Source organism: Lithobates pipiens, unplaced genomic scaffold (genome assembly GCF_037356315.1).
Source record: "Lithobates pipiens isolate NorthernLeopardFrog02 unplaced genomic scaffold, aLitPip1_a1.2 Scaffold_27, whole genome shotgun sequence".
In the NCBI taxonomy this organism is placed as follows: Eukaryota; Metazoa; Chordata; class Amphibia; order Anura; family Ranidae; genus Lithobates; species Lithobates pipiens.
In genome coordinates, this window is record NW_027507788.1 from 147,886,371 (window position 1) to 147,909,274 (window position 22,904).

Below are 22,904 nucleotides of genomic sequence, written 5' to 3' on the forward strand. Positions count from 1 at the left end.
TGACTGTCCAAGCCCACCAAGATCCAGAGAGAACATTACAAGCTGGTGGAAAACTTCAGAGGGCCACTGGTAAAGGAGTCAGCCAGATGCCAAACTAAGTCACCTTGCTCCAGTTCCCAGATTCAAAACAAAGAGCGGGTAAGGTCCAAACCTTTATGTCAAGTCTCATTCAAAGCGTTGATTAGGTTGCCTCAGACTTAGGCCTTAGATTGTGGGGGATCATTACACACCAAACCCAAAACAGTCGGCCTAAACAAGCTGCTGTGCTCTTCTATAGTACCTGTTAACAAGGAAGGTGTATATATGCAAGCTTTTCTGGACTCTGCACTCAAGTGACCTTTCTCTACCGCAATTTCTATGACAACACCTTAAGCACCTGCCTCTACAGAAGTTAGAAGATCTAGAGAACTGGGGTATAGGGAGTAAGAAGCCCCCTATAATGGGTACCATGATGAGGTCAAGCTTGACCTCCCAGTCAACCTTGAGTTTGGTCCCATGAGGGTAGGAGGGCCACATACTACTGACACATTGGCCATCTATTGTCCCTGCCCTCCAGGGGCTAATCAGAGTTCCATAATAGTGGGGGTGAGCCCCAGCTGAAGGAGTGGGAAAGCTATGGAAGATGGAAAAGGTCTTGCAGCCAGGTGAAGTAACATGTATGTGGGCTTCAGTCAAATTGAATTGGGATCAACCTGGTCCTTACATTATCCTTGAGGGTGATCCACAAAGTGAAGATTTGGGTTTGGAACTGAAGTAGTTTCTACGAAAGCTTTATGCAGAACCTATGGAAAAGTTCCTGTCAGTGTATGCAATATTACTAACTCTCCAGTAAAGCTTTGCGCTTGAATGATGGCACACTTGAACCAAGCTATACCGCTTACACCCCAATACTTGGTAGGGGGGCACAGAAGAGTTGTCAGAGTACCAGTTCTAAACACTACTCCTCAAATAGACAATGCTCTGCAATGCCTATAGGGAGCCAAATGGTTCAGGGTGTTGGACTTGGGAAGTGGGTACCCATGCACCCTGATAATCAAGGGAAAACTGGTTCTATTTGCCCTGCAGAGTACTGGGAATTTAATGGGATGCCACAAGGTCAAACAGGAGCCCCTGCAACATTTAATCATTTGATGGAGTGAACCATTGGTGACATAAGCCTTACTGAAGTGCTGGTGAACTTGGAAATCATAATCATCTTTGGATGTACTAAAGAAAAGCATGCGGAGTGTTTGGAGAAAGTTTTGAAGCGATTCACTTAAAATTGCCTCTTGAGAAGTGTCAGTTCTATCAGCCACCGGTCACTTATCTTGGGCATGTTGTTTCAAATTCATTGAAAAACTCAATGAGCACCTGCACAACTCAGTATTTGAGGTTAAGACACCCACTTACATATGTTCTTACCAAGGCCAAACTGGATTCTATGGGAGATCAATGGTTGGAGACACTGCCTGGGGTTCATTTCAGTTTGAAATACTGCCCTGGAGTTGTGACTAGAGACACTGATGCTCTGTCAGGAGACCCTATGCCACGGAGACTTCCACGGTAGAATGGACTCAATTTAATTCAGGAGTCCAAGCTTTGTGCCAAGGAATCAAATACAGAGACAGAGGGGGGACAGGGGCCAAGGCCATTGAAGTCACCATTCCTGATGACCCTGGTGAGGAATAAGGGGCTGCCTACTCTGTCCAAGAATGACTTGAGTAAAGACTAAGCAGAAGATCCTCTCTGCTCTTTGACTTTGAAAGCCTTGGAGGCTCGACTCTTCTTCAAAGAGTGGGATCGTTTACAGTTGCTGGACAGGGTGGTCTACCAAAGTCCCCTTGGATGAGCACAAAGAAAGATGGCAGCTGTTCCTCCCCAAGAAACATAGGGGGGCAATGCTGTATGTGTTACATGGGCATGGACATTTGGGACCTGACAGATCAAGTTAGTTAGAAATAGTTTCTACTGACCTTGTATGTGTACCAGAGCTTCTGTCTTCACTGCATCTAGAGGGAGACTCTGCCCTTTGGAGATACCCCAGTGTGTCAACTCCAGAATCAAGGTCTCATGGATTTATTGTGCATTAGTTTCTTAAGTATTGATTCTGACACGAGTGACCAAGGGACTGTGTGATTGATCATTTCACTTGTTATGTCCAAGCTTTTCCAATGAGATATCAAAAAGCTGCTACAGTCACCAAGGTATTAAAGGAGGAGTTTTTGGTTCACCATGGAGCACACCAGAGAATACACAGTGATCTTCATTGTGGTACATACCTACAATAGTACTGTGAACGATACAACTGGATATTCCCATATAGACTTATGTTTGGGAGAGAAGCCCATCGGCCAATGAATTTGGCCTATGGATGGCATCTCCCAAGTCCCTAGACAGCTACCGCTTACAGACAGGCTGCAGGAGAACCTAAAGGCAGCCTATGAGAAAGCTTGAGGGGCTTCTGATGCCATTGATCAGCAGGAACAGAAGGAATTATGATCTGAGGCTGTACATAACTTACAGCCTGGAGACAAGATGTTGCAAAGAAATTTGGGACCTCCTGGAAAGCATAAGTTAGCTGACTGGTGGAGTTCTCACCAATATGCTTGGCCTGGGAATCTCACCGCTCCAGGAACACACACGCAGATGGTGAACTCCTCTCACGGGCCCGGAGGCCACAGGTGCAGGCAATTGCAAAAAGCAATAAACAGAAGTAGACTCCGGACTGCCACACTCTTGAGAAAAAATGCCTTTCTTTATTTAAAAAAAATCACATAAAAAAACAAAGAACACAGCAGACAAAAGAGCTGATGTTTCACTCTAGCAGTAGTGCTTACTCATAGCTGTTGTGCAGCGCAATCCAAATGGTACCTGCTGTCTCTGAGACCCGTGTGTGTCCCAGCAGACAGTGCAGCAGGACAGGAAGAGGCATAGACTCCTGTGGGAGTCTATACCCGGAAGTGGGTGCAAATATCTGTCTTAGACAGGTATCTGCACCCCCCTGAAAGGTGCCAAATCTACCAGTGGCGGGCCGTCCATAAGGGGTGTACAGGCGCTGCACTCCTATCCATGCATCTGGCTCCCCTAATCTACATAGGCTTCAAAAAAGGGTGTGACAACAGCGAATGAATATTTGCTATTTTCATATTGATTTTCCTCAGTAACAGATCTGAGATGCGTTTTCCGTTTAGCTGAAAGGAAAAGCATTCCAATAGGCCTAGGAGGGGGAAGGAGGAGACAGAAGCCACCGTGATGCCTGTGGAGGAGAGCAGGGGAAGGGGAAGCCACCCATGATGCCCTTAATGCTTGCGGAAGAAAGCAAGGGAAGGGGAAGCCACATGTGATGCCTGTGGAGGAGAAACGGGGAAGGGGAAGCCACCCATGATGCCAGCGGAGGAGAGCAGGGGAAGGGGAAGCCGCCTGTGATGCCTGTGGGGGATAGCAGGGGAAGCCGTTTGTGGTGCCTGCAGGGAAGAACAGGGGAAGGGGAAGATGCCCGTGATGCCCTTGATGCCGAGGAGGAGAGCAGGGGAAAGAGAAGGTGTCACCTGTGTGAAGCGCTGCCTGCCATAGATGGGCCAGTGCTCCTGATGTCCTGGCTGAGCGGACAGGGGGGTTCACTGTTTGCAGCCCCCCCCAAAAAGATTTACCACCAGCCGCCACTAATATGTACACTTGCAAATCCTCTCTACTTTGAGGCTATGCTTGGCCTAATAAATTCTTTGAAATACCTGAAGTGTATTGATAAGTGCTAGGTGAGTGAGGTCTGTCATCTTCAGGTGTACAGAGTAATCACAAAACAATTTATGGGCTCCTCTGGGGGTAGCGCTACAGAGGTGTGTGGGTTAATTGTAAAGGGGTTGCCTAATGCTGGGGACAGATTAGAACAGAGACAGTTAGGGGTGCTGCAGAATTTATACTTTTTCAGAAAATACTGAGTACTAACTGTCAGTACAAAGATGAATCATCACTCTATTTTCTCTTCCTGTCCTCATGTGCACTTCAGCAAAGCCTGATCAGCTCTTGTAGCCCTTGGCATGATTTACATAAGATTTGGGAAGTAAATTCCAAGGAAACGGGTGAAAACTACATTCACACAACACAGATGATGACATTGCACTTAAAGTGGAGTTCCACCCACTTTTAGAACTTATTAAAAGCATTCTAGCAGCGTATAGATTGTGAAATGGAATTTTTTGTTTTTTTTCTCTGACAGCTTACCTGGATAGTACAGTTTACAATCGAGTTTCGTGTCTCTGCCACCCGTGGATATGTCCGTCATATCTAGCAGCGCACTGTATCCTGGGAGCTATGTGTCATAATTCTCAGGAGTCAGTGTGGATGACCGCTGCTCGTTATCGTGATATTATGAAACCGGAAGTGCCGCAATGACGCCAGTCACGTGTTGATGGTTGCCATCATAACAGGGTGGCACTTCTGAAGACGCCGCCCATTGTGATGGCAACGTGATAAGTTTCCTGCACTGTCAGCGTCTCAGACTGTGCATGCGCAAGAACGGGCAGTGCATGCTGGACATTCAGCTGCTTCATATGCCCACAAGCAATATGGGATCAAATATGTGTATTAGAGCAATGTATGTTAGGATCCAAAGTTCGGCTTTTTTTAAAAAAACATGTCGGTGGAACTCCGCTTTAATTGAATTCAAAGGTTTTGTCATAAAACAAATCCTTGAAGGAGGTTGGGTGGCATGTTAACATATCTTACAATCTTTTTTTCAGAGATAACACCTGATACTAAATAAAATTCCTTATATTGTATATTAAGGTTTGTATAAAGCCACACCTTTGTTTTTCTTTAATTTTGGATAGGGTGAGAAGGGGTTAGGACCCCTGATTTTATTGCTGTGTGCTTCCCGTGAGATTAAGGCCGCGTACACACGGGCGGACTGTTCGCCCAACTTTGTCCGCTGAACAGTGTTTGGGCGGACAAGGTTTTTCGGAATTTCCGAAAAACTGTCCGCTGAAACCTTGTTTCAGTGAACAGCCCGCTCGTGTGTAGGCTTGTTCGTCAAACAAAGTTGCGCGCATGCTCAGAAAGGATTTTCACGCCGAAAGCTATAATGCAGTGTATAGGACGTCGTATTTTTCGTCCCGTCGTACGTGCTGTTCACGTCATCGCGCACGGTTTCAGCAAACTGTTCGTTCGTCGTGTGTGGGCATGTCCGTCCATGCTAATTTTGAGCGGACTGTTTGCTGAAACTGTTGGACGGACAAAGTTGGGCGAACAGTCCGCGCGTGTGTACGCGGCCTAACTCTCTCAGTTTGTTGTGTTGACTATTGGCCTGCACTGCAATTGAGTAAAATTCTAAATTTAGACTTATCATCGAAATAGGAATGAATGTAGAACACTTATTCCTTTGATAAACAATGCATATAAATGCAGTACAACGCACATTAAATAATGAACTAAAAATGTGACAAAAACACACACAGATAGATGTAAACCCAGTCTTACTCATTATGTGTGTTTATCATCTGATCTTCAATTATTCTGATCTGTAAACAACAGGATTTTTTGTAAACATCTGGAAAAGAGCCTCGAGCTTCACCTGCTGGCACTAAATAAAAAAAAAAACTGACCCACTCTGGATCTTCTTCCATTCAGTGGTGCAATGTAAAAGCCTAAAAGAAAAGAAACCCCTGGTGGTGGACTTTGGAGGCACGTACAACAGTAAAATATATAGAAAAAAATGTATTTAAACAAAAGATTTGTAAAAAAACATATCATAAAAATAGTTTGTGAATAAACATGCCAATGTACAAGGTACAATTTAGTTGATGAGCTTATCACCTATCCAGGATACAATTAGCTGCTGAACTTGTAACCCTACACATTTCGGAGCTCTTGTGGTCTCCTTCATCAGGGGTAGACAAGAAACATAGAGCGTAATTCTAGTGAAGAATGCAAATGACAGGACATTAGGACCGAGATAGAATTAACAAACAATATAAACGTATTTGGCATTGTACTTACATATCAAGGTAAATAGTTGTATGAATGTAGCATGTTATTTATTAAAAACGACTAAGCCGAGTAGCAAAGGTAAGTGGTTTCCCAGTGTGCGGGGCTCCCATACACGAATGTTATTATATAAGATTTGAATGTGGCTATAATATTGGAAAAAAGTGGAAGTGTCCAGAAGATCTCCTTCCCCCACCCCCCTGGGGCGAGAACCGGGAAAAACACTGAGGCAAAAAAAGGCACCAGGTCCTAAGAGGGAAAGAAGATGAAATATTGGAAAAGTCAGATCAATAGGAATAGCATTCTGTGTGGAAAAAAAAAAAAAAAGGGGGAAGGGGAACATTTTTTTAATAAAGTAACTACCTGTAGCGGTAACACTGGTGGGATGAGTAGATATGTGTAGGAACTTGAAGTCCACAAAGTAAGATGATCGCTGTAAAGAGTAATAATGTATATTTTAATGCAAAAAAAGGGGGGGGGGGTACCCGACAGCAAAGACACAGAGGCAGGAAAATAAAAGTAGGGGGATGCCCTGCTGCATACATGCAAGCCCAGAGCACCACTGGGTCCCCAAATGTGCAGAGAGGCAGACAGGAAAAATCCCTGAGAATTTACCTTTAAGCAGTGTTGGTCATCTTACTTTAAAAAAGTAATTGGTCAAGTTACAAATTACTTCTCCCAAAAAGTAATTGCGTTAATAATTTGGTTACTACATTGGAAAAGTAATTCGTTACTCAGCAAAGTAACTGTGACAGGGGTGGCAGCGGTGGTACTTGAGGGGTGGCAGTGGTGGTACTTGAAGGGTGACAGCAGTGGTACTTGGGGGTGGCAGAGGTGGTGGTGTACTTGGGGGGTGGCAGTGGTGGTGGTGTACAGTACTTGGGAGGGGTGGCAGCGGTGGTGTACTTGGGGGGGTGGCAGGCAGCGCTGGTACTTGGGGGGGTGGCAGGCAGCGCTGGTACTTGGGGGGTGGCAGTGGTGGTGGTGCCATCCTCTCCCACCACCACCTCTGCCTCTTACTGATCCCATCCCCCACCATCACTGATCTCATCCCTACCGTATCCCCTCATCACCTCCGTTAGTGGGTGGGTAGGGATGGGATCAGTAAGAAGCAGAGGTGGTGGAGGACTTGGGATGGATCGATTGCACTGCAATTTGAATCTTCAGACAGTCACTTACTTGAATGACTCCAGGGATGCCGTTTCCTCATGGGGAGAGAGAAAGACCCTCCTCTTCACTCGATTGCTGTCAGCTGGTCAGCTGACTTCATTTTTCAGTGTCTGTCCGCCTCCCTACATTCTCTCTCTCTGGATAGGCAAGGTGGGATGGGGCGGTCCAGACAGTCTCTGTGAGTCTCAGCCTCTTCCCAGCTGCTCAGCGGACAAAAGCCCTCCTCCCTGCGGCGGAATAAATGGCCAGGCAGCGCGGCCATGGCGGGCCTCCCGGGCAGTAGATGTAATTGTGGTAACGCCGCCCAAGTAATGGGAACTGAGTTACCATGAGGGGAAGAGTAATCAGTTAGATTACTCATTACCCTCTAAAGTAACTGCGTTAAGTAACTCCGTTTATTTTAACTGAGTTACTTATATCACTGCCTTTAAGTAGGCACAAAGAACAGAGCCAACAGACCATCCACTCTGCGTCCCACACTATTAAGTTGTGGAATACCGGCGGACAGAAAGTCTGAGGCTTAAATACAGCCCCTCTCTAATCAGCCAGCATACAGCTGATTGCTGCAGCTGATGGAGAGGGAGGAGAATTGGACGAGGCGCCGGCACGCCAACGCATGGTGTGAGCGTGGCCCCGCCCCCAGCGATCATGTCAGAGACTACGACGCAGGAACAAGGCCCCACCCATTCCACCCGCCAACACAGCAAGCTTCCCCAGCAGACAGTGCATGTCTGCTGGGGTTGCAAGATGGAGGGCAGCCGGCTGCAATCTCCTAAAACGCAGCCGCGGGTTACAAGACCCGGGCGGCTTGGTGTGCTGGGCAATCCCCCAGGGCCGCCCAGCAAGCGGGGGGGGGGGAAGCAAAAAGAAAAGAGGGGAAAAAAGACACAAGAGAGAGAGAAAAGGACTCAACAACTGGGAGTAATAAAAGGTACAAGTGTATACATTGAAATACATTGCATACAAATGGCACCCAAAAAAGGAACATATGAGTGGGCCATACATAAATGGAAAATTGAAGTGGAAGAATGATAATGCAAAATCAAAATCGAAAAATTAAATTAAAAAATAATAAAAATAAATATGAAAATAAAAATAAATATAAAAACATAAAAATAAAAGTAAAAATTAAAATAAAAAAAATGTAAAAAAAAAAAAAAAAAATATATATATATATATATATATATATATATATATATATATATATATATATATATATATATATAAAAATATATATATATAAAAAAAAAAAAATGTTTTAATATTTATACAGAAATGGGCAAGGACACAGCCAGGGTTCCTGCCAATGTAAAAGCCTTGGTGACCAACAAAAACTTTAAGTAGAACAGTGATCAAACTATAAAATGAAATTTTTGATGTTGGATGCTCATACAAGAAAGACCAGGTTCCCTTTTTTCTTAAAGCGAATAGTGAAACTTTCTCTTTAAGGGCTTCTCCCCGTCTCCTGTTTGTGAAACTGAGCTTTTGGGGGGGAGAAGGCCCCCGATTTTGACAGGTACCTGTTCCCACTTGCCTACCTTCCCGATCGCTAATAAATGGTCAAAGATCACGTTAGAATACATTAGGCTAACTCATTTGAATACTAGCCTTAAGTATGGCAATTAACTTAAACCACATAAGGAACCGCATGAACAGTGAAATATAAAATGGCAGTAAAAGAAATCTCCCACTAACTCTGCAATAACCAATCAAAGAACGTGTCCTGGAGTGCGTGCTGTAGTGATACCCCTAGATGTGGGCATGCATAAGTGTTTCTGAACAGGGTACCTCTGGAAGGTGGCTGGGAGATACATCACACCTAATGTGCAATGTTAAGCTGGCTGATGTTGGGGCCTGTCTGTAAGGTAGTGCACATGCCAAGGTGCTGCGAGCTGAGACGGGGGCGCTGAAGCTCAGGTACCATGGATCTCCCTCCTGCTTGCTCTTCCTGCTGGCAAATGATAGAAGAAGCAAGCAGGTCTAAGAAGGAGAAACTGTACTGCCCCCTCCTTCCCCTGATCAAGCTGCCGCTGTCAGAAGAGTTCTCTCTTTTTCCTGCTCATTCCTCCTCCCTGTTCTGTCAGCAGTGGAGAGAGCAGCTGTGTCTCTGTGTCTTCTTTCCCCCCTCCCTCTGCTCCTTGTGCTGCTGTACTTGGGAGTGGCGCTTGAAAGGACAGCCACTATGTTACTTCCCTCTCCTTCCTATTGGCCAGGAAAAAAAAAAAAACAATCAAAAAGGAGCAGAAAGGAGGAGCAAAAAGGAGCATGTAGTCCTGAGAACTGGCAGGCCCATTGCAAGTCACAAGCTACATCTGGTGGCAGGCAACGGTGGCATGTGACACTGCATCTAGTGGCAAGTGATGGTGGCAAGTGACAAGCGGCATCTGGTGGCAGGCGATTGTGGCATGCTGCATCTGATGGCAGTCAACAGTGGCAATTGATAAGCTGGCAATTGATAAGCTGCATTTGGTGGCAGGCGACGGTGGCACGCTGCATATGGTGGCAGGTGATAGTGACACACTGCATCTGTTTGCAAGTGACAAGCTCAGGGTTCCTACTAATTTGCATTATGGAGAGTTGAACTATTTCATTATATATTACAATGCAGTAATAGAAATAATGTGATTTGCTCATCCTGACATCATATCAAGCAGAGTGCTAACACGTCCTTTGAAAGGGTTATTTAATTTTCCTTGATCAGTGTTAGAAATGTTGAAGAAGCCCATGGAAGCTGCAGACTTTTACTGCATTCAAGTTCAAGATAGAACTGTCAATGCCAGGGTGTCTGTGCTGCTGTTCAATGAGAGACACGCTCTCCGCTCAGAGCTGTGCAAATAGCAACCCCATTGGGCCTCCCCAATAGTGACAAAATGCCAGGGCCCTATCGCAAGTGCGACTGTTATGACCCAGGTAATTCTGCGACTAGGTGGTTTATACACAGGGATAGCGTTGTAAGTATTTTCACATTTATATATGCAATTAGTTAATGCTGATAAAATTCAGGATGTGGTTGGCATACTTGCAGTTTAGGCTTACTGTAAACTCAAAAGTTTAGAATTACCTGTTGAGCATTATCTTCAGGTGTTGTGCCATTGACTCATTGCCATAGAAACATTTGTAAAGGTGAGGGGTTAGTAAGATGATCACGCAAATGTGAGGGCGCCAGAAATATTTCTGCAACCAGGCGCCAGTGACCCTAGGATCGGCCCTGTGCACATGGATCTGTCATTTTGAGGCTGTGCAATGGATGATGGATAGTAAGGAGCAGTCTCTACTTGCATTAGCTGTGTGAAGCAAGGGTAGTTTCCACTCACCACTCCTTGCATGCAACAGATACGGTCCCATACACCTGACAGTCAGTATTCCCAGATGTCTCAGTCCTCACAATGAGGGTCTCACAGATGTAGGCATATATGGCCCCTGCTCTGGTCCCACAACACAGCGACTTTCTGTGGCTCAGTCTCTTAGCTCTCTCAAGGCACAGCAGCAGGTTTGCACACTGTGGTTCCAGTACTGCTGTGTCTTCTATGTAGTGATCTCCCTGGTGGGCTCAGACAGGTCTGTACAATCTTCTTTCACCCCTGGCAAAAGACACCAATCTCTCTAGAACTGCCTGGGAAAAATTCAGTGTCGCCTCTTTTTGTCATCAGGGATTCCTTGGTGTTGTCGTTTTTAATTGCATTCTTTCCCCCTGAGCAGTGCTTCTGAAGGACTACATAGCCCTATGTCCCATGCAGCTGGGGTGTTATCAGTCTCCTCCTTTCAGGTTCTGGTGCGTCCAGGTGGGAGGGGGGCAAGAAGAGGATTTCAGACAGCCCACCCTGCTCATAGCCAGCAGTTCAGCTGCAGGAGGGAGAGCAAAATACTGCAGCATAGCCACACTGTCTCTGGATGAACAGGCAGATGATCACATAGCCAGCAGGCACCCAGCTCTACACCCCCCACCAGAGAACCTTTGGTCCCCCAAAGGAAAGCCCATGTGCATAAACAATAGGCGGCAGAACTAGCTTAGTAGTCACATGAGAGCAAACAGCATTCAAACAAGCATAGCAGAAAAAAAATGTATCTAGTAGCACATTTTTTACTAAACATTTTGGCCATGAGGGCCTCCCACTGAGGTGTGTCATGGGGTGGTCTAGAGTCACTTTCCACCAAAACTGAAGCGGAAAGAATTGGCTTCTCTTGAGACCTTTTAGTCTCTTCTGCACTCAATGTTTTGCAAGCCAATCTCATGGTTGGGAGAATTGCCCTCTTTGGTCTTTACTCTTTTGGATCCAATGACTATTCTCCAGCTGATTCTTCAACCAGTTCTGGGGGTGATTGGATAGTCTATATGTTGAGGATACCGGGGAGTCTTCCTGACTCTCTGGGTAATAAATCTAAAATACAAACTCTGAAGCTTCAGACCTAAGAGTACTAGTGTCAGTCTCTGCAAGAAAAGGGGATGAAGTGACGTCTTTAGGTGTAGATAGCCACAACCAAACCATACAAATATCTTCCTCCTCACTGAAAGAAGATAGGCTAGGCGAAGGCGTCTTGGTTCTTGTAGGTACCATGCTGGCTTCACCCAGAGGCAGTAGATGATTTTGATGCCAAGTCTTCAAAGACCCTGTCCTTTCATCAGGATGGATTTGGTACACAGGAGGGTCAGGCAATTGTTTGCATGAGATGATAGATTTTACTAAGCCTTTGTTGTAAGGTCCTAGCCTTGGTTGATCTCAGCTGAACTTGACTCAAGTTTGTAGACACGCCATCTCACCTGGTTGCAGTATCTTTTCACCTCTGTCTAGTTGCCACAGCTTTCCCACTCCTCCTACTGGGGCTTTCTTTTCTTGTAACATGCACTGATACACATGTTGCAGCATAGGGTGTACACTCTTGGTTGATATGTCTTGCTTTGAGAAAAATGGAATGAGTAGTCCCCCAACAAGATTATTCATCCCCACTTACATAGTTACATTGTAGGCGAGGTTGAAAAAAGATACAAGTCCATCAAGTCCAACTTCTGTGCGTGATTTTATGTTAGAATTACATGGTAAATCCCTGTGATCGTTAATTTACTCATCTAATAGTTTTTTTGAAATTGTTGATGCTCCTTGCTGAAACAACTGCCTGTGGAAGAGAATTCCACATCCTTACTGCACTTACAGTAAAAAACTCTCTACGCAGTTTACGGTTAAACCATTTTTCTTCTAATTTTAGTAAATGGCCGCGTGTCTTATTAAATTCCCTTTCGCTTAAAAGTTTTATCCCTATTGTGGGGTCACAATACAGTATTTATACATTAAAATCATATCCCCTCTCAAGCGTCTCTTTTCCAGAGAGAACAAGTTCAATGCTTGTAAATTTTCCTCATAACTAATGTCCTCCAGTCCCTTTATTAGTTTGGTTGCCTATTCTCTGGATTCTCTCTAGTTTCAGCACACCCTTCCTGAGGACTGGTGCCCAGAACTGGACAGCTAACTCCAGGTATAGCCGGACCAGAGTCTTGTAGATTGAGAGAATTAGCTTTTTATCTCTTGCGTTAATCCCCTTTTTAATGCATGCCAATAATCTGTTTGCTTTGCTTACAGCAGCTTGGCATTGCATGCCATTTCTGAGCCTGTCATCTACTAGGGCCTTCAGGTCCTTTTCCATCCTATATTCCCCCAGAGGTTCTCCCCCCAGTGAGTAGATTGCATTCATATTTTTGCCACCCAAATGCATTATTTTACATTTTTCTACATTAAACCTCATTTGCCCATCCCATTAATTTGTTCAGATCTTCGTGCAAGGTTTCCACATACTGCGGAGGAGTTATTGCCCTGCTTAGCTTAGTATTGTCTGCAAATACAGAGATTGAGTTGTTTATCCCATCCTCCAGGTCATTTATGAATAAATTAAATAGGATTGGTCCCAGGACAGAACCCTGGGGGACCCCATCCCGGACCGTTCTGAGTACTTCCCATTTTTCACTACCCTCTGAACTCACCCCTGTAGCCAGTTTTCACTCCATATTTCACCCTATGGTCCATGCCAATGGACCTTACTTTGTACAGTAAACGTTTAAGGGGATCTGTATCAAATGCTTTTTCAAAATCCATACACACCACGTCATGGTCCTACCTTTATCTAGATGGCAGCTCACCTCCTCATAGAAGGTTAATAGATTGGTTTGGCAAGAACGCTTCTTAATGCATCCATGCTGATTACTGCTAATGATACTGTTATCATTACTAAAATCTTGTCTATAGTCCCTTATCAGCCCCTCCAAGAGCTTGCATACAATTGATGTTAGGCTAACTGGTCTGTAATTTCCAGGGATGCATCTTGGCCCTTTTTAAAAAATTGGTGTTATATTGGCTTTTCTCCAAAGAGCTGGTACCATTCCAGTCAGTAGACTGTTTTTGTAAAAATTAGGAACAATGGTCTGGCAATTACTTGTCTAATTTCCTTAAGGGCCCTCGCGTGCAAGTCATCTGGTCCCAGTGGCTTATTAGTGTTAAGTTTTTCAAGTCTATTTCTAATTCTGTCCTCTAGTAAGTTCTTTTTAGCCTTGAGAGGACAAGGGCACAACAACAGCTAGGATATTACATGTCCTCCAGCGCTTCTTCAGGACTACATATCCCAGTGTCCAATGTAGCTGCTTAGTTATCAGTCTCCTCCTTCCAGACTCTGTTGTTGCCTGGAAGCAAAAGGACGAGCGGGGGATTTCACACAGCCCATCTGCTCACAGCCAGCAGGATAGCTGTGGGAGTGAAAGAGAAAGAACGCAGCACAGTTGTCCTGTCTTTGTACAGCGGAGAAAGGGGGTGAGTGGGTGGAAGATCACACAGTCAACAGACGCTGGGCTACAATACTATTCTGCTGGAGTCCCAAAAGCACAATAAAGGTCACAGGCCACTTACCCCATGAGGTTAAAATGGATGGACTGTCCGCCCAAATACAGGAATGTTTTAGGAGAAAAACATGAGCTTGCACCTAATAGCAGTGCCTCATATTTTAAAAGAACCCGCACATGGCTGTAAGCAGGTTTAAAACTGAGCTACAGAAATGACCTGCATCTGCTCTGTTCTAGGTTTTCCCCCATGGTGTTTATATATCTGTGTTCCGTTCTTCCACCGATTTTTATCATGGAACTGGATCTCCTAGAAGTCAGAATTGAATTAAGCAATACGACACATCATGAGTGTATGGACAGTGTATGTATCTTTTAACTACAAACATATATTATTAAAAAGTGTATGTCTCTGTATCTCTGCAAAATATGCACATTTCCCTATGTTTTAAAAATGCTGCAAGTACAGAAAATTGTATGTCAATCTGTTAGAAATTCGTAAAGCTCCTATCTTCCTTTAGTGAACTAACAACACTGCACATGCCACACTGAAATCCTAAGCAGTGTTGTCAGCCCTGTCTGATTTCTCCTCTACTGGACTAAGCCCTTTCACACTGAGGTGGTTTTTAGGCACTCTAGCATCTGTTAAGAGCCTGAAAACTGCCTCCCATTCATTCAAGTGTGACTTTTCACACCCGGGCAGTGTGCTTGCGGGACGTTACGAAAAGTCCTGCAAGCGGCATCTTTGTAGCGGGTTGGGAGCGATGTATTTAGCGCTTCCAAAACGCCCTTCCCATTGAAATGAATGTGCAGCAATTCTGAAAAGCTCTTCGGAAGCACCGCAACAGGGGAGTTTTCAACCTCTTGTTTGGGGTTAAAAGCGCCCTGCTAGCGACCGAAAAATGACACTTAAACAGCAGTAAAGCGCCGCTAGAAAGAGCCGCACTTTACCACGAATGCTGCCACGTCCCTAGCATGAAAGGGGTCTAAGAGGGAGACAAACTTATTTGGGATTTTATTGCGGCAGGTGTAGCATTGTCAGCTCACTACAGGAAGTTTGTAACTTGCTGGATTTAGGTAATTTACTATACGTGCAGCATTTAGATAATATAGTTGCCTTTTTAAATTATAAGGACTTCATGGACTTAAGGACTTTAAAACATTTTTGAACATATATAGCAAACAGAATTGAGGCTTTGTTCATAAATTAACTTGTACCTATAGCAACAAGCCAAACTTTTTCAGCAATGCTGCAGTTATTTACTGCAGTAGAAGCATGAAAGGGAAAACCTGATTGGTTGCTGAGAGTGCAAGGGTTTTGTGCACGGGTGTTGCATTATGCACATTGAAGTTGCCTGGGTTTAAAAATTTGGGCATGAAAGATAATTTGTTCAGTTAGGGCCAGTAAATTTTAAAGTTAAACTCTGGTCAGCAAAATTCCCTTTTGGTAGCACCCCCATCTGCACACACCCATAGCAAACCTGTATTGCTGGTTTAATGTATGGGGTATGACTGAGAGTAATATTTATCTTGGGGGGGTGGCTGTAAGACCAGCAACAGGATCAGCTTCACAGGACTGGTTGTTTGGTGGGAAAGAGTGGAGAAGAGGACCAAGGAATAAGATAAATAATTCTGTCAATTACATGCCCCTTACCTGAAAGAGCATCATAGCCTTAAAGAGGAAGTAAACCCTGATGAGTTTACTTCCTCTTTCATTCCCTGCAAAGGTAAAGTATAATGTACTACTATGCATCGCATAGTAGTCCATTATGTGTCACTTATCTGACACAGGAGCCAGCGAAGTCACCGCTATCCCCTGTAGTCCGGTGCATCCATCTTCTTGGTGGGTCTCGCTGCTCCGCAGCTGTCATTCGGCGAAGCCGCAATGACGTCACTCCCGCGCATGCGCACGGGAGCCGCCACGCGCGGCATATTCACCATTGACGGTGCCGCGCTCAGGGCGCCTGCGCGCCGCTGTCTATGGCGCATGCGGTACCTGTCTTTCGGCAAATATCTCCTAAACCGTGTAGGTTTAGGAGATATTTCTTGGACCTACAGGTAAGCCTTAATCTAGGCTTACCTGTAGGTCAAAGTGTGTTGTAAGGGTTTACAACCACTTTAATATGGATGTCTACGAAAACTGTGTTTTTATCAGGTGACAGGAGTTCAGGTTTAAAAGCTTTGCCTAAATTATAGCCTATGTCTATAACAATCCCTATTAAACTAAACTGAAAATATCAGCATTGAAATGGAGATAGTAATAAGGCTGCTTTACTAACAATTTCAATGCAAGAACACTCACTAGATGCTTTTTCAAAAAAAGTCCTTTTTGTCAGTCATTAAAGGGAATCTGTGCTGAAAAAAATAAGTAGATCACCATGCTGACCTCCATCTAAAAATAGCTTTAAAAGAGGATTTTTTTTCTCCCCCCATCATACTTACCTAGGTGGATGCAGCATTGGTCTGATGCTGCATCTGTCCCCCAGTGCCTCGGCACTGAGAACCGAGCGATCGAACAGCGCCAATCACTCGGTTTTCAGAGCTCCATTAGCAGAGAGCTGTAGACTGTCAGTCACAGCTCTCTGCTCTTGTCCCTCTTCGCTCACTGGAGCGCTGGGCTGTGGAGGTGGCGGAGCGGGCGTCTCAGGCTCTCAGTGGCTCTCTGAGAGGCTGAGATGGGTGTCAGTCCAGATGTTCTGTCAATATAGCCAATCTATAAAGATCTCCAATTACGTCACTTACGTTTACTGTAAACCATCAGTAATTGGAGATTTAGATGACCTGGACTGGAAGTAGTTAACCCATTTTCTCTGAGCCCAGGTCATCATCAACCCACTCCAGCCTGTAAGAAGACAGTGAAAGAAGAAGCAGCGCAAGCTAATCTTTCTGTCACTTTGCTCTGCCCTCCTATCAGCATGCTTCTTGGCAGCACATAAATTGATTAGCTTTTTGTGCTGCTACTTCTTCATACACCCCAGTCCTGCTGTACTAGGTTTGGAAGAAGCTGATACCGGGTCAAATTCAGGTGGTTACAGTGTTTTAATTTACAGTAATGCAGTTATTGACATATTAAATGATTATAGTGCTGCCTATATCTACCTAGAGTTCAGCTTTAATATTTACTGTCTCATGAGCCTGGAGAAAGTATGCTGGTCAGTTCTGAGTTTTTTCTGACTTTACTTTTGAGTTAGTGACTCAAAAAGAATTGAAGCCAGACACAATCTCGCAATCAGCCTTTTCTGAAGGAGGTCAACCTCCATCTTTCTCTCAGCATTAGTTTTCTTATACCATACTACAAACATATACCTGAACCTGATGGGTCTAAGGAACGTCTAGCTGGGTTAGAATTTTCTTGACAGTAGAATATCGAAGCACCAAGATAAAAGCCAACTTGTGATTTCTTCTGAGCACATAAATGTGCACAACTCCAACTCCAACTCCTTGCAGCACACCACAATGCAGAGTAACACACTTCTGGGAATATGGTGTGCTGTATTACCAAAATAGTGCATGTTTCTTTTTTTTATTAGACGTCTTGATGCATTGCCACCCCATTCACTTGAATGGACTGCCCTAACAAACACACATTAATATCCCATCAGGATGTCAAGATCCAAATGGGCCCTGAATGTGCGGGAAAATCTAAAATTTACAGTTGTCACTGGAATTGCAATAGTAACCCTATTCCCGTTCCGATGACAACTGTAAATTTTAGATTAGATCTTCTTATAAGGGCAATTTTTATGGTGACAATTTTCCAAGAGACTATTACTTTGGAGAGCTATCCTCTCACTTCTTGCTGTGTCTCGAGATATAAAGTGAAGAAAAATCAACCCAATGGGACACAAAACGCAAGAAAATTACCAGAGGTTTTAACCCTTCCCTATTCTATCTTTAGCCAACAACAACAAAAAATGTTTTAGCCTTCGATACCCTTTAAAAGGTTGAATATTGTATGGAAACCCAATCCCTATCCAATATCTATAAAACAAAGTACAAAGTAAATTTAACTGCGACCTTGGTTTGAAAAGGGAAACAACTTCAGCTTTCTCAGTTCAGAGTCAAACATATGGAAACATATTTTTTTCCCCAAACTAAAAACTACCGTTCTGCTCTCTCTCAGGTCTTCACTGAATATTCGAATGAGCTTCAAGCCATGGAGGAGCTACTGATTGTGGTCCTGGTCATAGGACGCTGGATAATGCCAAAAGGTCACCTGAACAGAGACCAGCTCTGTCAGCTTCTCTTGACTTACATTGCGCTGGGGGCAGACATACTTGATGTTTTACAACTAATCAAGGAGACAAAAATGAACACGAACAAGTCTGCAGTTGTTGTTGGTTTGTGTCTTTTTTCCTGGGCAATCCTGCAATTCACAATAGTGCTCACTCAGACAGCATCCCCAACATCTCAAACAGCAAGCGTCACAGAAAAGTCGCAGTCAACAATTGACCGAAAGAGACACCGCTTGCCATCATGCTGCACCAATGAAACGTGGAGCGTTATCATCACCATTGGGATGCAAGATGGACCGTTTCTTGTATACCGACTTTATATGGCCACTGCGCAGGGAGTTTTTAATGACTCCCTTACCTTTTTTATTTGTAAAAATGCTCTGACAGTTATACTTGAAATCTACAGAGTTGGAATGTTTCTGGGAAAGGATAGATGTAAAAGGAAAAAACGTCAACATCCTGCTGTAACTAACCAAACAGATAATGCTGAAACCGATTTTTAGTAAAATTATTTGTTAATTTCCCCCAAGCCAGTTTAATAGTGCATTAATGCATGAGCGTCAGTGGGGGACTTGTATCAAGCACTAGCAACAGAACTGGACTCAAATCGGGCTGCCCCTCATTTTCCAAAGCCTGTGCAGTAAACAATATAAACTGTATTTATGGATATTTGTGACCCCTGTGCTTTCAGCCCTAGACAATCAATTGGGACAGGTTAGCATGGGTATAAAGCATAATTAATGCGGCAGATGAGACAGATTTTCACCGATTTCAGAAAGATTTTCACTTCAGAAACACAAGAAGGTTTTGCGCAAGTTCATGCATTTGTGTGCACATTCCTAGGGAAAATCTATTAGCATTTATGCTCGTATGCACATATTTGCACTCATCAGCGTATTATACTAACTGTGAACACAGATTTTTCAATTTTTATTTTGTTTTACTCAAGAACACACATGGCTTGTTTAGTCACCCATGTGTACAGGCACATTGTAGACAATGGGCTGCATTTTAGATCAGTAAAAATAAAAACACTGTACTGAGTTTTTTCAAGCTGCAGTGTGCAAGAGGCCTAAAACGGAAAATTGTATCAAATACTTAATTTTACCGTAATATTCCTTTCCTGACACCAAACCATGGCAGCATACTAGTGATAGTGCTCTGCCTCTTGACCACTCCCTTGGGACCAGTGAATAGCATAAAAAAAGGACTAGTTAGCTGCAACTATTGTTTATAATAAGCTACATACCGAAACGTACAGGGTGTATGCTGCCATGGTTTGGAGTCAGAAAAGGAAAATTCTGGTAAGTATTTGATACAATTTTCCGTTTTCCTGACACCAACATGGCAGCATAATAGTGATAAATAACTAGCTGACAGAGTGGGTTCTCTTTGCCAAACCAATCTACTAATTAGGATGGGACAGAGGACAGAATAGTTTTTCCTACAAAGCCCCCAACCTGGGTCTACTCCGTAAAGTTTGAGTAGGTATGTTGGGATGACCATGATACCTCTCTACAGATGGACACCATTGATGCTCTTGAATGTGCTGCCTATGAGGCTGAAACCGCTCTGGTAGAGTGTTCCGCCGCCGCTGAGGGAGGCTTGCGACCCCTTGTCTTATATGCACATCCAAGCATGCTAGATTGCAGGCAGTAGCCTCTTTTCCTTGATGATTTCCAGCTGGAATGACAAAAGGTTTATTAGCAGTGGCAGCTGGTGATGTTTTAGGATGGGGGGCGCCAGACCCCGTCCTTCCTTTTTGACCCCTCCCACTTGGTGAAAATGGGCGTGGTTTTATTGAAATAGTAGGCGTGGCTCTATGGTGGTGTGGTGGTGTGGTTAGTGGCTGAGGTGAACAAGGGATGGAGGGAGAGAGGGATGGAGGGACAGCAGGGCCAGATCCTTCACCACTGTAGAAATATGTGTATTCTAGAAAGTTTAACAATCAGCAGATAAAGATATTCCAAACACCAGGTGTTAGCACTTCAATCATCCCAGCACCATGGTTGTTATGGTGTCAGGATGACTGAAGCGCATTATTTCTATTAATACATTGTAACATAAAATGAAATCATTCTCAACTCACCATAATGCAGAATCAGTGGGAGCCCTGAGTGTGTCACTAGCCACATCGCCCGCCACCAGATGCCATCAGGTTTCCCAGCGGAGTCCTTCCTCACCACCAACTGCAGCAGCCTGTGTCACCATCAACTGCAGCAGCATGTGTCACCACCAAATACAGCAGCATGTGTCACCACCAAATTGCAGCAGCATGTGTCACCACCAAATTGCAGCAGCATGTGTCACCACCAAATTGCAGCAGCATATGTCACTACCAAATGCAGTAGAATGTGTCACCACCAATTGCAGCAGCCTGTGTCACCATAAAATGCAGCAGCATGTGTCACCATCAATTGCAGCAGCATGTGTCACCACCAAATTGCAGCAGCATGTGTCACCACCAAATTGCCGCAGCATGTGTCACCACCAAATTGCCGCAGCATGTGTCACCACCAACTGCAGCAGCCTGTGTCACCATCAACTGCAGCAGCATGTGTCACCACCAAATACAGCAGCATGTGTCACCACCAAATTGCAGCAGCATGTGTCACCACCAAATTGCAGCAGCATGTGTCACCACCAAATTGCATCAGCATGTGTCACCACCAAATTGCAGCAGCATATGTCACCATCAATGGTATCAGCATGTGTCACCGCCAATTGTAGCATCATGTGTCACCTCCAAAATGAAGCAGCCTGTGTCACCACCAAATTGCAGCAGCATGTGTCACCATCAATTACAGCAGCCTGTGTCACCTCCAAATTGCAGCAGCATATGTCACCACCAAATTGCAGCAGCATGTGTCACCATCAATTGCAGCAGCCTGTGTCACCACCAAATTGCAGCAGCATGTGTCACCACCAAATTGCAGCAGCATGTGTCACCACCAATTGCAGCAGCCTGTGTCACCACCAAATTGCAGCAGCATGTGTCACCATCAATTGCAGCAGCCTGCCTGTGTCACATCAAACCCCCCCCCCCCATTACTTACCTTGCTGTGTGTTGTCCTCTCCAGCAGTGTCTCCTTCCACAGGCAATGGAGAGGTCCGCTCCTCTCATACCTCCTGTTTCTTCTCTCCTGGGCACAATTGGAGAGAGAAAACAGGAAGTTACATCAAACTCAGATGTCAATCAAACCACCCAGCCTTAGTAATATATACTATGAGCGCCAGGTGGAAGCTTCAGAAAGCTCCGCAAGGTGAGCTAGATGCCCGCAAATGAAGCGCCACATCTGCAATCTCGTAATTGCATAGACGTGGCTTTTCCCATAGGTGCACTGTGTCCAGCTGCGGGTTTGTATCCAGAGTCCAAACACTGCACTTAAGGACCTTTTTTTTTTTTTTGTGACTGCCTGGAGGGGGGGGGGGGAGGGGCATCACCCAGGTGCCCCCTATGGATGGGCCGCCACTGTTTATTAGATGACCTGAAAGGAACAATTGTGGACAGGTACTTCTTTAAAGTTCTGAAAACTAACAGTTTTTGTGACTTTCCTGTGTGATCTGGAAAGTTAGGCAATGCTACTTTTGATGCACGATGATTTACAAGACTCTACTCCTTCTGGAAAGAAAACCATATATATTTTTTTTCTTTGAAGCATCAAGATCTTGAATCTCCGACAACCTTCTGCTTAAAGTTTTTGCAATAGATACTGCTTTGTAGGTAATGGCCTGAACTGAACACTTCTCTGTTGGAACAAACGGTTGAACTGACATGAGATCCAGCAACATCAATAGATCTCTTTTCCTTGGTGACCGAATCCTCACGACTGCCTTAACAAGTTGTACAAACTGAAGGGTTCTTGGCCCATTTACATTTGTTATTGCCCATATAGCTGATACTTGCAAGCTCAGTGAGGATAGGCTAAGAATCATGTCCAATACGGCCTAGAGGAAGTATAGAACAGCTGTCACCAGAAGGGCAGTAGGACCAATGTCTCACTCTACTAGGAAGATGTAAACTTGTTCCAGATTTAGGCATAGGAGGTTGTAAGTAGAGTGCCTTCTCACACGACAAGGTAAAGATCACTCTGGAGCGAATCTGGAGAGCAGATTTCCATTTTGAAGAAAGGGTAAATATGAGTTTGTCTCTTCACCCATGTAATGGCCTGCATGGCCACCTGGACACACTGTTCCACGAAGGAAAAAAAAAAACCCCTGAAAGCAAGCAGCTCCGGGTCTTCCTCTGATGAAGAGAAGCTACTGTTATCTGCAGTGGTTGAGCGCCACATGCCAAGATGCAAGGTTGCTCTTCTAGTAGCAGCTAGGAGGGGACTGCCTGGCTGGAATAATTTAAGTGAGTTCAAAATAGAATCTCGCATCATAAATAATAAAGACATTTGGTGTTACCTGTTAACTGCGTACTCCTCTGAGCAGTCTTTACTCACCAACCTATTGGGTACAAACGCTGCGCCACAGGCCCTGCAGAACCCTTGCTGGGGCGCTTGTGTTGCTCTGGGGAAGAGGTGATACGAAGTCTTCCTTGGAACTTTTTCCCTTAAGTGGGTGCGGCATCTAAGGCTATGCTTTTCAGAAGACCATCCGCCTTTCCCTAGCTCTTGATCTTTGAGAGCATGAGCATGCGGGGCTGAAAAAACTCAAAGCAATCCACATAAGGAGGCAGTCCTTTTCCTGCAAACTTACCAACCTCTTTTTGCATA

General features: G+C 44.5%; 1 protein-coding gene across 1 annotated transcript in view; it reads left to right on the top strand.

Moving 5' to 3' along the window:
* LOC143934224 (transmembrane protein 26-like) overlaps positions 1-21,582 on the top strand; it is a 100,565-nt gene extending 78,983 nt beyond the window's left edge. The window contains exons 3-4 of the mRNA XM_077457655.1: positions 14,189-14,312; positions 18,072-21,582. Of these exons, the coding sequence (XP_077313781.1) occupies positions 14,189-14,312; positions 18,072-18,686 (739 nt within the window). The 3' untranslated portion in view covers positions 18,687-21,582. The remainder of the gene's footprint in view (positions 1-14,188; positions 14,313-18,071) is intronic.
* The last annotated feature ends 1,322 nt before the right edge of the window (positions 21,583-22,904 follow it).